This window comes from Engystomops pustulosus, chromosome 1 (genome assembly GCF_040894005.1).
Source record: "Engystomops pustulosus chromosome 1, aEngPut4.maternal, whole genome shotgun sequence".
In the NCBI taxonomy this organism is placed as follows: domain Eukaryota; kingdom Metazoa; phylum Chordata; class Amphibia; order Anura; family Leptodactylidae; genus Engystomops; species Engystomops pustulosus.
In genome coordinates, this window is record NC_092411.1 from 139,074,094 (window position 1) to 139,093,133 (window position 19,040).

The following is a 19,040-nucleotide window of genomic DNA, read 5'->3' on the forward strand; positions in this document are numbered from 1 at the left end:
ATATTGGCTGTTGTCACTCATTTACTGCCAGTAATAACATATCAGATGACTGTTAAACTATTTATTGGCATACAGGCTGGCATTTGGTATAATCCCCTGTGTTTGTTTCATGGTGTCTGCTGCTGAGCTGCAGTTATGGGCCACTTCCTTGCCCCAGGCTACAGGAAGCAAAGTGACATGTAAAAGCTTTTATATGATTATATAATAAAAAGCCTGGAGACAATTCTTCAACTTTCTGCTTTTTGTATGTAAAACACCTGCCATCTCAGGATTTGCAAAGGGAAGTGCTGGTACATGTACTGTGGGGGTTATTCTGCCACCAATTGTGCAAGTTCTCCCACTTTAAAGATGAGACATCATAGGTAGACACTGGGATAAGAGAGAAAATGAAAAAAAAATCCTGAAAATCGGGGGGCGTGGCCAGCCATGGAAGAGTGAGGACGCACGGACCCTGAGCTCCGCTGTGCATCCCTCCTTATCCAGCGCCATCAGGCACCAGAACATGGGGGAAACCGCCAGGAAAGGGATAACCAAGACCCCTCACCTATCTGCCGCAACCAAGAAGGGAATTAGCCACTTCTTCCCTGCGACTCCCGAGAAAACGGACACGGCTCCCTCCACCACGCGGAGCCAAGATGCCCGCCGCCATCCGTCCCCGCCACGAGCGGGAACAGGCTCTCAGCCGACATCAGCAGCAGAAACGGGCTCGGCGTATACCAGCCCCGACCGCTCTGCACCCACCCCGACATTTATGAGCCACAGAGCTATGTAAAAATGTGTAGTTCTGCCACTGTTTTGGCTCCAGACTAGAGCCTTCATGAGGTATTTTAGGCAAAGTTTCTGAGCCAAATCGTGTAAAAATTTCTTGCATCACAGAAACAGTGTCTGCTATATAGTTGTCCATTTCTAATGTGCCTTGAATCGCAATTTGTATCTACGGTAAACGCATCACCTGAGAACATACGACATTGTGAATGGACCATCAGGCTTGGAGTTTCCCAATATAGTCGTCAGATAGGCCATCTAGTACATGAATACAAGGCGAGGAGCTGTCTGCACACATATTGGGGCAGATTTATAAGAAGTTCCTAAGGTTAGACAGTGCAAAGTTGGACTAGACAGTCTTATTCTGCACCAGATTTATAGAAGTGTCTAATGCTGAATGATAAATATGTCCTACTATAAGACTGTCTAGTTGTACTCTGCAATTCATATTACTTAGCTTACTTTAAGCCAGGAAATTAGGACACAATTCTGTCGGGTCAGCAGTATTTTTGGCGCACAGACCTTTTTGCAGCTCCTTTTCATAGGCCACGCCCCTTTTGTTGAGCTGGCTGTAGGAGAGCCAGAAAACTTTGTAAAACCCCTTTATACATGTGGTGCAGACAGATTTTCAATGCAAATTACGACAGAATTCTGTCGTGCACAGATTAATAAATCTCCCCTATTGTCTCAGCACTGTGTACTTTCCCCTCTTTTCTTCTATCACATTTGAATACCATACCTCATTCAGGTGTCCTTTTTATCCCAGTAGTACATTATACATTCATGTTATAGAACATATTCTATCACTTTGACCAGTAACTGAAGCTGAAAGATGTAATTTCTATTACATCAGTGTAGTACCCCCTATGCATGTCTGTCTAGCTTGTGTCTATTTGTTATTGTCACTTTTGTATTATGTACTGTAATTGTTTCACCTTATGTGCTGTAATGTGGTTACACCTGAACTGTGCTGTAGCTGTTTGTTTAAACTAAGGAACTAGCAACGTGTAAGAACTGCTTTGTACAAAACAATTTCCCCCATGGGATCAATTAAGTATCTTAATAAGTAACAATGTTTGAGTGCCAGTTTTAGGGACTTCTTTATTGCAGAAATCTACAGTTCCACTTCCAGACAAGGCTAGAACTATCTAGATAACTGACTGTCCTGCTACACATCCCGATCACTTACATAGAGCACTACTACCATGTTTTGAGCTGGGTAACAAGTAAGAGTTTTTGTGTGGTAGCCATTTTTATCCTTTGTAAATGTTCTCATAAATGTCCTTTGGCTACAACTTGCTTATGCAAGTATGTTGGGAAAATCCAAACACAATGGGTATTCTTGTGCCAATAAGGTAGGGCAAAAAGCCATATGTTTCAACAATCTGATCACAGGCTGCCTAAAGCTGCAGTAAATATTAAATCACTGTCAGATTACAAGAATGAAGCCAAAACTGATCACCCCAGCACATAAATATACATGTTGTATCTGTGGTGGAAGGGGATGAGGCCAATTGCAATATCCCTCTGCAGAATCCAGATGGACTATCATTTTCTTGGCTATCCATTCTAGGAACAGAATATTGTGTTTCGGTCTTAGTGTTGATCCAGAGTTGATGCAAGTTTTAACAGTAGCAATGAAATTAGGAGACCTATACTATAGCTCTTTATTTGGCGATTTGTAAAGAAAATGTAGCCTTTGTAAGAAACGGTCATGTCCTTTCTAGGAAAGACTATAAGCAGTGTGTGCCATTCCGTGCAGCATGGAAGTGTTATTTAGCAATACGCATTTGCAGTGTTATATTTTTCTCCTAAGTTGCTTTGAAAATTGCATTTTGCCTCTTATTGGGGGGGGGGGGATAATTGTGAAGAATTAAAATGCAGTTAATTTTAGTATTAAGTAGTGAAGGAAGAATGTTGGGATGGCCTCTTCTTGTTTCACTGCACTCAAGAGGTAATTGGCTTTTAATAACCTTTCCATGCAGTTGGAGGGAGATCTAATTAAATCTAATCCTTGTAAAAGTCGTCCACAGACTCCACAATCATTCTCTGGAGTTCAGGATGAATGTGAATGTTTAACGTCTCTATTCCTCGTGAAGGCTTCGTATTACTCGGTCTTTAATGACCACATGAAATCCTAGCATTTATGTCATTAGCTATTGTTTTTACAATGCACCACTTTTCTCCCTTCACTTAGTGGGTGGCAATGTTTATTTATTTATGTTGCACCCTACATTCTAGTCCTTCGGTGGAGACTCTGAGTAGTGGCCATAGACCCAACTACGTATGTGTGGACATCCCTAATATAAGTATCAGATGAAGAAATAAAAATACTTGCCTATCCACATAAAGATGCATCTGATATGTCACAAATACATCTACCTTCACTACAATTTTCATTATGTTACAGTCCAGAGAATAAAGTTTTAGTTTTGTAGGAGTTCTATAACCTTCTAATATAACCTTTACAAAACAAGTCCTTCAGAAAACAGATTCATGAAGTCCATGATTTATGGGATGCTTAAAGGGGTTGTCCGAGAGTTATAAAAAAACAAATGGTGGCCTGCTTATAAAAATAAAGATATACTTACATTCCGGTACCCTACAGGTGTCCTGGGCTGGGCACCGGAGCAGTGCTGGATTCAGCTTCCAGCCTAAACCGACAACCATCTGGTCCGCATACAAAGTGCTGTAAATAGGGACGCGTGGGCGTAGCCGGCCACGGCCGGCCGGAAGCTGAGTCCAGCGCGATCACCCGGAGGGCGTCGGAAGGTAAGTACATCTTTATTTATTTAACCTTCCCACTCCCGGCCACCTTTTTGTTTTTTTTCATAGCTCTCGGACAACCCCTTTAAGGTTTACAAGACCGCATGCATAACACAAATTACGCATGTCTATTCCATCTAGCACTTTAGGCCTTATTTATCAATCTGTTTACGAACGTAATCCGTCTTAATTTGTGCTAACAAAGCTGTCTAAAACGCCTTGCACACAATTTAACACAGGTTTCTCAAAAAAGTGCACCGTAATATGGCCTATTTTTCTGCCGCAAACTAGGCCAACTAATAGGATAGTGTTGAGTCTTATACTACACCAGCATTATAATTCCCAATGAGATTTGATAAATCTGGCACAATTAAAGACCAACTGTGATCCATTTTTGTAAACTTGTCCCAATATGTATGATACACGCATTTTATATTTATTAGAACAGTTTTATTAGCAACTATTGTAATAAAACTTTGTTTTAGATATCTACCAACTATGGTCACTGAGTAGATGTGAAATTTACCTGGAGCTACAATTATAAACTATACAGTTCCGACTTGCATATAAATTCAACTTGGGAACAAACCTAAAGAGCCTATCTTGTACTGTCTGTAATCCTATCACCACTACCTGTTGGAGCAGCTCACAAGGATTCCATCCCAGCCTTCATCTAGTCAATTCATACATAAAATCGTCTTTTATTTATTATGTAAATGAGGCTGGTCACATGCAAGAGATAGTGCTGTAGCCCCTCCTCTCTCCACCCCCTGCTCATGTCTGTTTGTAATGTATAGTAAAGCATTGTTTTTTGCGTGTATGAGAGACACAGACATCAGCACACAAGTAGTGTATAGGAATATCTCATATACACACACAGGCTGCAAGGGGCATGGCCGCCAGCACCAGGAGGCAGCACCAGGAGTGTCACACCATTACACAGGCTGTCAGTCTAGCACTGGGGGTGTGGTTGTGCCTCCCGCTCATGAATAAGCTGGACAGTATAATATGATAATGACTCATTGGACTCATCTCTGGTCATTTGCATACAGCTTTCAGATCCAATTGTTTAAATTTATAGGCTGGGGCAATGCTTTCTAATATATATTTTCTAAAATATATTTAGTTCTGCGTAGTTAATTTGCCTGACAGGTTCCCTTTAACTGGCACAAGTGGAATGTGGACCCTCCTGTCAGGGCTTACAGTCCAATGTACCATTATCTATAGTCCTATACTGTACAGTACTTTTATACGTTTCCTTCCTATATCTATCACACTTTACAAGCCTACATTATTACAATTACATGGGAAGCAGATTCTCCAAATTATATGTGGATCTGAAACGTAGAGCAATTGTGTAATAACCCCATTGGGTTTTTGTTGGATAAGTCTAAACTAAATGAGTAATCTAAAGTTTTGTACAGGAGGTGGAAGTGCTGTTGGATCATCAGGAGTAATGTTAAAGTCTCAAGCACACTATAAAAAAAATGGCAAAAAGGATTCATTGGGACCACTGCGGATTCTGTAATATAAAATTAAAAAAAAAAAAAATTTGAAACTGCAGCTTTTACTCCTCTTTTTAGACTAAAACATTGGTCTACATACAGTCTACATCTTCTCCAAGCGCTGGTGTATTTTTAGGTTGCGTCCTTTTTGACACTTACTTTGGAACATGAAAAGTGTTGAGTAAATGTATTCTTTCTTCATACCCCAGTTTTTTTCATAATTGTGTAATCACTGTACAAAGCTAGCATTGAGCAATAAGCGTGTTCCCCTCCCAGGAGGCCATCATTCGTTACATTGTCTACACTTGTAATGATATCCATCTTTCTTCAGGAAGAAACTGGTTTGCCAGATAGATTTAATAGGGACATAAGTAAACACAGACCCAATAAAGTCAGTTATGAAGTACAATGTGCTTAATTAAAGAGGCTGACACATTGAAGTCCAGTTTATGAGCAGAGATCATATAACATTTTTATCTTTGTTCAGACCTCCTCCGCTTTAAGGCCAATGTGTAGCGGCACACAAGAATGAAGTTTTGCTACAGCAGATGAGGAGAACCTTGTTGGAGAAAGTTTTAGGTCCCAGAAATGGCAAACATTTGACATTCATAGTATAACCTTCTGCATAATTTGAGAATTCCCCTTTAATAATTTATCTAAATATTTATCCAGCTGTTGTCCTCTTTAACGGCAAGAGGGGGGGGGGGTCATTGGAAACTATTAACAATTTGAGTGACTTCTATTTAGTATACAATACTTATATTTAAATATAAATATTCTATATAGAATACAGAAATGGAAAGAAGCAGTACTTGATCTACCATCAAAATCAAGTATGGATAAAATAGTTGCTCATAGATCCAGGCACCCAGACTCTGATGATCTTCTTGGTTTGTTTTCCATGGCCTCCTTCCTTCTAAATGGATATTTAAAATTATGCTAATGAACCTGAAGATTTCTAGGGAGTTGATTCCAGAGACCCTCCATGCTGCAGAATCACAGGCTTCTACACAGTTTGTCCTCCCCTCTGTTCCTGTTCACTATTCCATCCCATCCCTCTGCCTGATGTAATCTCACATTTTCTACCCCATGCTTTTTCCCCAATTAATAAAGGTGGTTTCATGGGTGACTGTTCCTTTGTGGGACTGTGTGAGTCTAATGCCAGATGGCCGTGTAGATGAAATGCTGGAGCCATATTTGTGCACATGTTTGGATGTAATTGGTCATTTGTACTGTGAAAAATGTATTGGCATGGAAGAAACCAACTGATGCCAACACACAATATGACTCTACTGTATCTTCTTACTATACTATTGATGTGGCTTCAGGAACTCTTTGCTTTTTATAGCCTAGTATATAAATCTCCAGTGTTCTTTTATAAGAATACTATGGCATTGGTGCTTTTTAGATAGATTGTGAAAACTGGATATATTACAGTGGGTTAAAATACCTGTCAAAACTGTCAGTGAATTGTTTGTTGTCACCTGTGATTGCCAAACAAAGCTTTTCCCTTCAGTAAAAGTTCAGAGTAATAATTATTACCCAAGGACTTTGTTTTCTTGGTGGCACCAAGCCATTTATCTCAGCTTAAGAAAGGCTAGAGCCAATGTAATGCGGATTGTCTGTCAGTAAATGGAAAATACGTTTCCCCTCATACTAGAACACTTCCGTGCTAATCTATGTGGCTGGAAACCAGGCTTCCCCAGTCATTATCACTATGGTTGGGTACTTCTAAGATGGGGGTTTCTAGACTACGTTACTTTTATTAGTTCATTATATACATTCTCTTAATGTTTTGCAGCCCAGTTTAATGGAAGTGAGAAAAGACAGTCATCGCCTTCTCCGTCAAGTGACAGGCGCAGACAGCTCCGAGCTCCTGGAGGCGGATTTAAACCTATAAAGCATGGTAGTCCCGAACTCTGTGGTATCTTGGGAGAAAGAGTGGATCCCAATATTGCACTGGAGAAACAAATGTAAGTTATTGACTCTTGTTCTATTGGTTTAATCATGATTCTTTTATCTGTGAGGTAGGAAATTCATGCTGTTTGTATGAATTTATGAAAACCTTATGTCCAATAATAGTTGTGTATTCTATAGTAGATTCTTGCTATAAAAATCTGCACACTAGCCATGTCACTAGCCACACTAGCTGCTGGCCTTTGTCACCAGTGTAATAATAATAATAATGTTTATTTATATAGCCCCATTATATTCCATAAATCGTAAACTATTCCCTTTTGACATAACAATAGCCGAGCAGTCTGTGATATTTATATTATGATTCATACTGTCAAATAGGCAGGTCTAAGCAGTGTACTCCAGGTCAGGGCCTCCCAGCAGAGAGGCTAACAAGAGCAGTGAGACTATGGAACTCTCTGCCGCAGGAGGTTGTTATGGCGGACTCTATGTACATGTTCAAGAGAGGCCTGTATGCCTTTCTGGAGAGAAAAAATATCACGGGTTATGGGGATAAAACATTTATTTAATTCTTAAGCTTTGACTTGATGGACTTGTGAAACTTTGAAGAGAGAGTGGCAAAAAATATTGACTTTAGCTAATTACCGTAGGAACAGTGAGGATTAGAGGAAAAATTCCAGCTTTTCAAGGATGCAAAAGTTCTGGGTTGATGCAGGTCGTGAATATAAACTGAATTAATCTACATAATGTTTTGGCTTTTTTGTTTAATTTTTTTTTTTTTTTTACTGTATTCTTTTAATGAAATGTACCAATCTTTGTGTTTTTAGTTGGTACCATGGAGCCATCAGCCGGACAGATGCTGAGAACTTACTGAGGTTGTGTAAAGAATGCAGTTACCTTGTAAGGAACAGTCAGACAAGCAAGCACGACTATTCCCTGTCACTGAAGTAAGTGTCTTCAGGGATTGGGGAAGATTTTATTATTTCAGTACATGTTAACCTATTAAACAAGACCACAAATACTAAGGCTGTTACGGGTTCTAAATGTTGGTATGTAATAGTGTTTACTGTACCACCATATTTCTTCATTATATAAGAAGGAAAACAAACAAACTGGCTTGTGTCTTTTTCATACCTTGTTGTAGTATTATTGTCCCCTGTGGACGCAACATATGAATATGAAACCATAGTGATGCTTTGTTCTGTACAAGCTTTCCACCCCCACTGCACCCCATTAATAATGCCATTATCTAGGACACAGAAGCTAAATTGTTGTGCGGAGTAAATGGCCTCGGGTAATAACAAAGTTTAGTTCATTGTTTTTGTCTGTGTACTAAAAGGTGCACTGGTGTGTTCCAGTCTGAAATCTCTTTTAAGCAAATCAATATGTGTGTCTGCAGCAGAGGAAGACATTATTACCCATGAGGACTTGCACCACTGAGCTCTTCAGTAGTGCCCTGCTGTGTCTATAAGCCTTTGGCACGCTATCGGCTGTGTCCGTGTGTGCTTACTGGCATGCACCAGTAGGTGAAATAATTTCAGCTCTGCTTGTATCTCGCCATTGTACAGCAAGGAAGATATTTGGTTTATTTGTGCCCCAGCATCAGTCTTGTATAAAAGGAGGAAGGCCACTAAGAGCCAGTGTATAATCTCCCCAGGATGTGGTGATTTACAGGTATAATATACCTACTTTCGATTACTAGCAATAAAGAGGTGACATCGCGGACAGCCGGGGTAATTGGTGTCAGTCTTTGTAGGTCACCTTTTTAACCGTTTTAATTAGTAAAGTCAAATAAAGATGCAAATCCTGCGGCTCTTCTAGAAACTTGTTGGAAGTAATGCTGATACTTGGAGTACAACTGAGGCCCAGGTTAATTGCATTGCTCCCTTATGTGCCATGCACCTCTGCTGTGCAACCTCTTCATTTATCTGAAATTATCCAAGTTTAAAGGAGCATTAGACTTCTAGAAGGCATTACATTACAATTCTAAGACTTCTAAATTGTAAAGTATATCACAGCAACGCAACCAGTATTCTACAGGGGTATCTTTAAGAATAGATGTGCCCCAGAATTGTGGGGTCTATGTTGAGCAAGTGTTTTGCGCCACTTTGGATGGTAGCTGCGTCCTGCTTTACTAAAAGTGGATTGGTCATGTAAAGTGGCCGCTTTTTAGTGCTGCATTGAGCTACTACACATTTTTCAGGTGCGAAATTTTAAATGTTTTCTCACAAACTATCGCAAATGCCCACCACCCTGTCTGAAGAAACCAACATCTTATGAGACTTTGTGTGAGATTGGGATATTAGCATTACTTTCTTGTCAAAAAGTGTACAAGGACAAAGGAAGTCTTAAACATTGTCTCATTTTGTTGATCAGCTTCTGTTGTGCACTTCATTCTCCATGAGGCATGTTTCGAGAGTGAAATAATGATTCCACAACAAATAATGACGTCTGGAAACTAGTAAGCAAACTTACTAGTATCATGACTGCTATTATTTGGTAGTTGGCCAGATATGGAGAGAACCCATTAGCTGTCTCTTTACGTAGCTGTTGCTGATTTATGTTGCAGAGATAGCTGCAACATGGGTGCCGCCATATTGGCTCTGATCTGTCCACAGCAGCTAGCAGGATGTGATGACAGGGCAGTATACATAATATATTGTAATACAGTATAATATAGATTATTCCATGATGGATTCATTTTGTAACAGTTAAAGACACCTAAAATAGCCGATAATGGCAACTAATAAAAACCAGGCCTCCTAAACGTAACAGTGTATGTCATGTTTAGCTGACCTGTACATCTTATTATTGGTTACTTCCAAGCAGTGGCTGAAAGGGTGATGTCTCATCAGTAACTGTGCCCAGTGATAGCACTGGTGTTAGGGCAATCATCCGAAATGTAAGAAATCCAGGGAACCATCAGTGCAGGAGAAGCTAGCTTTCCTGTTTGTGTACACAAGTATTTTGTGATGGAAATATTTGACATTATTAGCTTTTTTTTATTTTTGCACAGTCCTTTACTTACCACACCCATTAGTGTGAACATATTATTACCTGCTCAAGCTCAGAGTCTTGGTTACTAAACCCCTGAGCTTTACCAGAAATCCAAGCAACAATGATGCAGAAGTAAATAGTAAATTCCCCCAGCAGTGTCATGTACTGCTGTTGGCTGCTCTGTTGTGGTTAAAGATGTGAGAAACCATTGCTTCTCAGTATCTGCTTATCAGCTGATATTTCTTCTAGGTCTTTGGAAAGATAATGGCACATCGGCCAGTATGTATTAGGCAAATATGTAGCAAAGCCCCCACCACTTAAAGGAAATCTACCATAAAAATCAAGTAAGATAGACCAGTGGATGAGACCAGCCTGGTCAGTTGATTGTAGATTTCAAGTTAAATTATTGGGCTGCCCAGTAGTACAATTTTCCCTAGATAATCCACCTAGAAAATCTGCACCCCATGTCCATGCTTATAAGCCCATGTTCCTCTCTCTTCACATCCCCTGAGCACCTTCTGTCTGGGAAAGGGAAATTAGAGGAGCCAACTATTTTTACTGCGGGCAAGAGTGCGCATTCACTATTGTACCTCAGGCTTTGATAGATTTACTCCACTGTGGAATATCCCTGCACTTCCTGAACTCACCTCGGTGCCCAGTGAGGTCAGTTGGAGAAACAGAGGGGTAATGTACGTGGGTGACATTTCAACAGCCAGGCACACCATCCTCACAGATGTCACCCACGTACATTACCCCTCTGTTGTTTTCCCTTGTATAGGTGACAGGATATAGCAAATTTATATTCTTCATCGTGCATAATTAACCACGGCCAGAGTAATTTACACCCAGGCTTCCCAGACCTAAATGCTCGGGGACCCTAGGTACCTTCCTCCATCTATTGTGGTCCTACCGGGTGGTGAAGGAGTTCTAGGAAGAGGTCCACAGAATCCTTTTTTGATAGGATCATCAGGTACTGTCACACTTATTTTCTATTAATAGACCCGGAGTTGTACAAGTCTTCTGCAGACCAGGCATTTGTGGTTGTAACACTGTACTGCGCTAGGAAGACGGTGGCTAGATTTTGGATGTCATCCAACTCCCCAACTCTTCAAGATTGGTTTAAGTCTGTTAACCCCACATTTCTCCCTTAAGAAATGGGTACTCATCCACATGGAAAAAGATAGGAAACTCCATTCTATATGGGGCAGTTGGCATGAGTCGCCATTCACTGCTGTTATGTGATCACTTAAAAAGTGTAAGTCCCCTAAACCCCCCCCCCCCCCCCCCACATATTTGGTATCGCTGTGTCCGTAACAATCTGTACAATAAGTCAGAAACATTATTGGACCCGTACGGTGAACGCCGTAAAAATAAAACCGAAACTCGCCAAAAATGTAAATTTTTCATAAAACCCTTCACAAAACTGTTCCAAAATGCATCTTTAGTCTAGAGCAGTGGAGGCGGTACTCAGAGCCCTTTCTGTGGCCACCCGGGCCATCGCCCAAGCCCACCAGAACTCAAAGAATTTTCCAGCAGTTCCAAACAACTTAAAAGATGCTACTTTCAGTGATATTTTAAAGTGATACGTACTTGGCTACATGGGAATGTAGGAAGAGGGGAATGTGTAGACCGGGCCGAATTATCTTTGGAGGACCTACTGCTGGCCCCACGATTCTCTGTCTATAGAGGGACACTGGAAAGAAGCTACAGTGATGCCAATTTTCCATCTTTTTTTCTACTATGTTGGTGACTTCAGGAGGCCAGTATGATTGAACGTTGTTGAAGAACAGGTAGCATTAAGTTATTGCTTTATTTTTGGTTGGCACCTTGCGATAAATGAGGGGGCTTGGGGGTTTCAGTTTGGGCACTCGATGTACATGATGTGGACTGGCAGATCTACAGTAAGACCTTCTGTTTACCTTTTTGTTGCACATTGTAAGCTGTGCCCTCGCTGTTCCTTCCCTTTTTATATAATTAACCTTCCTATGAATAAGCATGGTGGTTGTAAATAATTGTTTGAGGTCCATTTCCAGCCACATATTGAGTTTGCTGTTTCCCAAAGTCATAAGAGTAAATTATCCTGCTCATAATTAGTGCGGATGGAACAGAAAATGTGACTAGCCGAGTGCAATAAAACAAGCAAATTCAGGTCATAATGAGGACATCTGGATGTGTGTTAGCATTCAGAGACATTATCGGAAAATATGGGTTAACCCTTATGCTGCAAGAGGAACACCTATACTATTTTATTAAATACGCTTATCTACTACTAATCTATTTTTTTTTTTTATAAGTAAAACTATTCTTTAAATGGAACCTGTCATCAGAAACTGACCTAATTAACCATTACCAGTTGTTGTGAAGCAGATGATCACCTTCCCGATTATGTTTTTTCATGGCTCAGTGTGATGGCATCATACAGAAAATCTACTTTGAAGTGTGTTATTAAATGATTACTAAATTAATTGTCATTTCAAAGTTGATTTTATGGACGATGCCCCACGCTGGATCATGAAATGGGCATGACCTTGAAGGCGTTCAGCTGCTGGATGACATACTGGTAGAGGTTTATTAGGTCAATTTCTGCTGACAGGTTTTCTTTAAGGCTTTGTGACTGTTTTCTTCTTTAACACCAGGATGAAGGATTGTAAACCAAGCACACTGACATACTGGTCTGTGCCCCCCTTTGACAGGATCTGCTCTTCTTTAAGCTTCTTATGTCCTGGATTTTGAGGAAAAAAAATGGCTTTAAAAATATGCAAACGAACCTGAGGGGCTCCAGGTTCCATTAACACCTATGAGCCCTGAGCCCCTTAGGTGTATTTGCATAGTTTGTAAAGCCTTTTTTCTCAAATCAGGATATAAGACCCTTAAAGAAAGGCAGCTTCTGTTAGTGGGGGCACACACCAGTATGTTAGTGTGCTTAGTTTACAACCCTTTATCCTGGCAGATGTCCTTTAAGATGGTTTTATTACTGCTTTAATTATGTCAAGTGTAACTTATTTGCAGACATGAATGGTGCAGGTGAGGATGTTAAACTTTGATATACCAAATGTATATGGGAATCTGAGGGGAACAAATTTTAGCCAAAAGAATGACATCAGTTAGTTACTAGGGATCTATGGGAACCTGCCACTAGCTGTATTTGTGAAAATTGTGGTGACAGGTTCACTTTAAGGAGAAATGTTCCTCCTTGTGTGTCCTTCTCACAGGCTTCATTTGAATTTTAGTCTCCGTTTAGAAACACAATCCAGAAATGTGTGACCATAGATCATAGGAACAGTTAAATTTCTCTCTTATTCTAGCTGGTGGCAAAAAATATGTTCAGGCATTTTTTGTGTGAGAATTCTGAAAGTTCCTATGGGACTGAGCTATAGGCGCAATTGATGGGGGAGGGGGGAATCATCCTACAAAATGGACCTACATTTTAGGTGCCAAACTCAGGTGTGGAGACTATAAGAGATACGGTTTAATGGAAAGATTTTCACCTGTTCTCTGTGTGAAACCTCGCCTAGTTCTAGCTCAAAATAACTGATGCAAAAACTGATGAAATATCAGAGATATGAACTGGCCCTAAGTATAAAGTGTTGTAAAAGAACACTCTTTCTTTACATAAACTTCCAGTCAGCACATTACTTAAAGAGAACCCGTCATGCAAAATAACCCCCCTAAACTAAATATATTTTCATAAACTGCCATTAGAGAGCATTGCCTCTATCCCTTCATTGTCCCTCTACATGCCTGTAAACCTAAGCAATGAGGTCCTAAAGCTGTATGCAAATGACCTGTGAAATGTCCAATGAAGCATTAGCATATTCAAGCTGTCCACTCTATTCATGAGTGGGAGGCACAGCCACACCCCCAGTGCATGACTGACAGCCTGTATAATGATGTGAGGTATAATGGTGTAATGTTTCCATGTGCTTCCTGGTGCTGGCAGCCACGCCCCCTGCAGCCTGTGTGTGCATGTGTGTGTGTTTAGGAGAGATACAGCAGCTCCAGGAGCCATGTTACCACAGATTCATGTGTAGCTGATGTCTGTGTCTCTCACATGTGTATTAGGAGGATCCAGCATGTCAGCAGATGCAGGACACACACTAGCCATGCTTTACTATACATTACACACAGACATGAGCAGGGGGAGGAGAGGGGAGGGGGAACAGGGGTGACATCACTGCCTCTGACCATGTGACCAGCCTCATTTACATGATAAAGAATAGATGATTTTATAATGATTAATGTATGAAATAACTAGATAAAGGCTGGGATGGGATCCTTGTGAGCTGCTCCAACAGGTAGAGGTGACAGGACTAGTGGCAGAGACCTGATGACAGGTGTCCTTTAAGGTGAATTAGTTAAGGAATGCTATATTTTTATAAGCAAGGTTCCTCACAAGTGATTCTTGAGAAATTGCAGTTCTGCTTTCAGTCAGTCCTATCCGTGTAAGAATCTAGAGTGTGGACGGACACTAGCTAAGCAGACACATTATGATTTCTGTGATATGAGATGTTGTGTACTGACAATGTGCTTAGATTATCAGGGTCCAGGGTTTATCTACACTTAAATTTAGCTTCTGAACAGTACTAGTATCTGACACTAGTATCTGAGACATGAGACAGATCAGAGTCATGAGATGGATATAAGACATGAACTGGCCCTAACACACATTTTATAAGGGATTCAGACTTGGTGCAGAATTTTAGAAACTGCAGTTCTGCTTTCATTGATGCAATACCTGAAGTTAAGTATAAATTGTTGGAGTTTGTTCTGGCACTTGGAATGTTACCTTGGTTAACAATAATTCCATTACCATCACTTTATGTAGAAAGGTACGCAGCTGAAATGTGTTGATTTATACTGCATGGAAAAATAATCACATTGAGAAATGTATACAATTTCCATGAAACCTAATTTGTGCTTGCCTATGCAAGTATAAAGCGTTGTAAAAGAACACTCTTTCTTTACATAAACTTCCAGTCAGCACATTACTTTAGGTGAATTAGTTAAGGAATGCTATATTTTTATAAGCAAGGTTCCTCACAAGTGATTCTTGAGAAATTGCTCAAAAGATCTTGGCGAATTTAACGCATATTACATAGCATTGTGGATCCTAGGTATGTCAAGTATTGCCATTTCCTTTGCTTAGCATTTTGAGACAGTGATCCAAAGCATTGACAAAGTTTTTGATAAACTACATTTTAAGCGTGATATAACGCACCTTTAACCTACAAATCCACAATGTTTCATATACCATACCCACATACACACCCTGTGGAGCAAGGTATTGTAGTAAAGGAGACCGTTTGCAGAACATTGGCATGATAAGTGATCGCTCAAATGTAGTGACGACCAGCAGCATAAAAGTAATTTCTTTACCTGTATCTCTGGTTCCGTAGCTCACAGAACCACAAGCCTACAATGTGGTCCTAAAGATAAGATTCTTTGCTTTTGATATGAGGCCAAAATCGTGGTTCTAGTTACTAAGAAGTGACATTCCCCCTGCAGCCTCTACTTGATTCATCTCGGGTAATATGACTCTTCTCTGTTCATTTGCATTATTTTAGAGGGGATTTTTTTTCATAGGTAAGAGAGAATTCTAGAAAGTACATTTCATATCCTACCTGATGTGGCTAGTAGTTAAGTGGAGTAAAATCTGGTGACCGGTTCCCTTTAAATGTAATGTATGTCATTGTAAGCTTATATAGCCAGGTATGTTATTTCTTGCCTTGTGTGATTTGCTTTTCTCATTACCGGTATATAGTTTGTATTACCATTGGAAGTTCTAATAACCACTGAGATTACATCAGTGCACAGAAATAAAGAATATCAAGGGATTTCTAAGTCATTTGTTTTTCACCAAACATTATAGAACGATTTATGCTGTCAAATGAGGTCGGTATTTTACAACAAACCATTGCCTGGAGCAGTTTATTGCTTTAATCATTTTAATTTTATAAGCCGTTTGGGAAGTAACATTAATACGTCAGGCAGACTCCTAGCAGTTTATAGATTTTTAAGGAGATGCATGGCCTCATAGAACTGGTTCCAATTACAGAGGTCTGATCATCATTACTAACAATGGACAAGACCTTTGTTCACTTCCCCGACACAGCTCTGCTATTACCCAAGGTCATTATATACATACCGTATATTATCACTTTTAATGTGGCCCATAAATGGACATGCCCATGCTGTAGTACCTTCATAAAAGATCTGAAAATTATAATGTAAGAGTAATGTATAAATAAGGTTTAAATTGTAGAGTCATATCTTTCCCCTTAGGTTGATAAGTGCTATGTAGAATTTAGTAGGGATCAATATAGAAACCATATTGGGACATCTACAGTGAGCACTGTTAAATATTTTATTGTAATTAAGAAGTAGAAATAAGTGTTATGACATTATCCAGAAAATAAACTATGAATTAATATGTTAATTGGGTGTATAATGTCACAGGGGTGAAGAGTTTTGCACTGAAGTTAATCCCCCCTCACCCCCACCCCTCCTTCCCCACCACATAGCAGTAACTGATGTTCCTGCATCCAGGACATTATTTAACTGCTTCTGAGTTTGGTATATGATGTGAATCACATCAGAGAAGGTGTTCTGAGATGGGAGAGCTTCACTTCTGCACTAAACTCAGTCTTCATGACCGTATACAACCAATTTTACTTTTCATTTCAAAGTAAATGGCGTACTGGTGGTGATGTGTTTCTGTTCACAGGTTTCATTTAAAGGGTTTTGCCCATGAAACTAAGTTTTCAAATTGTAATCACCTAGTCATGATTACACAATAAATATCATTTTAACCCCTTACTTTGCAATGTCAGTCAGTCCTATCAGTGTAAGAATCTATAGTGTGCACGGACACTAGCTAAGCAGACACATTATGATTTCTGTGATATGAGATGTTGTGTACTGACAATGTGCTTAGATTTTTAGGGTCCAGGGTTTATCTACACTTTAATTTAGCTTCTGAACAGTACTAGTATCTGACACTAGTATCTGAGACATGAGACAGATCAGAGTCATGAGATGGATATAAGACACAACGACCCACTCAGCTCTGCTGCCTCATCTAATCAATAAGACACACAGTCAGCACTACTATGTCCCCTTCCCTTGGGATACAGGGCTTATTTTGTTTGGAGAGCTTCTCTCCAAACTGCTGAACACAGTGTAGAAGCATGCTGATAAACCAGGAAGAGGATGTGTCTGTTGTGCTGTTTGCCTCCTGTCCCTTGTAGACACCAGGACTGATAGAGACAGTTTGCAATTATATCTGTGAAATGCTATATTTTTGTTAAAATTGAATTTGAGAGTGTGTTATTTTGTTACCCGGGCACTTGTCATTGTGAGAATACCCCTTTTAATATGCAAGTGCATAATGCCTGCCAAAATCTAACTAGCAAAAAAACAGAATAACAAGTGGGAAGACATACGGCTCAGTAGGACTGCAACATGGAGCAAGTGTTACCTCTCCATCATTGTGTGAAAATCCGATGGTTGCTCTGTTTTCTATTCCAACATTCTAGTAATACTTTAGGCCTCTAATGTAATGTGCACAAATTTCTGTTAGCAGGGTACATTCTACTATGTTGGGCAAAGTGATCACAATCTTTACACTGGAATATAGATGCTACTCCCCAAGCTGGTGTTTTAGATTTCCAATATACTGTCATTTTATTGGTCTAACCTTTCATGCACTTAAGTTGATATAAGATTTAAGCAACAACTTTCCTAAAAAATATTTCAGTGACTGTTATAAATGTTTTCCAGTGAAAACCTGTTGTAGTTTGCTGGCAACGATTGTAGGAAGCTGTATATACAGGAATGAACTCATCCGTTTGATGCACGACACAGGAATTCAGTGTTTTTTAAACATTTCTCTAAATTGTGGAAATGTTCTAGATTATTCATTTCCAGCTGATGTTAAATTGAGAATGCTTAATTTCTTCCAAATTGTTTAGTTTACTTTCGTGCTGTTACATAAAATGCTGATGTAGAATTGATTTACGTAGTGAGGGGCTGGAGACATTTCTGCAAACTGTTTGCCTTTTTACCTTAAACGGCCAAAACCGGTTGTGTAAGTTTAATGCTGCTCTCTGGTGTGATTGGTAAAAGCTTTGCATTTATTTTTAATGTTTTCATTAGATTAGATTTTGCTTCCTCAACAGATTCACTAATAAGCCTAATATCAAGTTCCCCACAGTACATTACTAACTTGTACCCACGTTGTTTTTGGCAAAAAAACTGCATAGTTCCTATTCCCAGAAATTGAACTTTGTAAACCTACCAGGCACCCTGCCAGATGGAGCAGGGTATGCCAAGGGCGTGTTAATGCAAAGCAGTGTTTCTCTCACCTCATGTCTGCCGGCAAGTCATTGATTCTACACAATAGTGTAGATATTATTTTCCGGTTTGTGGAAGAGGACACATTGATCATTTGTTTTGCCTTTTATGTTTTATTGATGTATCCGCTCAGAGGCAAATTTTAGATTAATAAGGTAATGTAAATGAAAAGCTAAAGGGTCTGATTTCTGATTATAAATACAGAGATCGGGGGACATTTATCAATTTTCTGGCATAAAACCACTGACATGAAACCGTGCACGTTTTCACTCACTGCAAGAATTTGTGTTTATTATTGTGACTACGCCACCTCCACAACATTTGGGCATAAAGGGGGCACGTTTTCACTCACTGCAAGAATTTGTGTTTATTATTGTGACTACGCCACCTCCACACCATTTGGGCATAAAGGGGGCACGGGCCCTAGCAGAGTGGGCTGGCATGGGTGTTCGCTGTTTTGTGCCGCCTGTCTGTTACATCGAGAGGCCTAAACGGGGTTTATTGTGCTTTATTTTGGTGGTAGATTTACATTAGGAAAAACTTCTGTATGTAGAGAATTACAATACTTGTTCCAAAAAATAGGCCGGTGTAAATTTATTATTTCTCCTCCATAGACAGGGTAAAGGTCCATTGCAAACAATAGCAGATGATTAACTTTTTACTTAAAGTAAAACCAACATTATTTAGGGTGCTTTATAAAAGCTTTCAAGACTTTCCTTTCTTCGTCTCCTGTCACTT

At 39.8% G+C, this 19,040-nt stretch overlaps 1 protein-coding gene across 2 annotated transcripts in view; it reads left to right on the plus strand.

Annotated features, from left to right (window-relative positions):
• SHB (SH2 domain containing adaptor protein B) overlaps positions 1–19,040 on the plus strand; it is a 106,128-nt gene that overhangs the window by 64,496 nt on the left and 22,592 nt on the right. For both annotated transcript variants that reach the window (XM_072154519.1, XM_072154510.1), the window contains exons 4-5: positions 6,838–7,009; positions 7,781–7,900. In XM_072154519.1, coding sequence (XP_072010620.1) covers positions 6,838–7,009; positions 7,781–7,900 — 292 coding nt within the window. The remainder of the gene's footprint in view (positions 1–6,837; positions 7,010–7,780; positions 7,901–19,040) is intronic.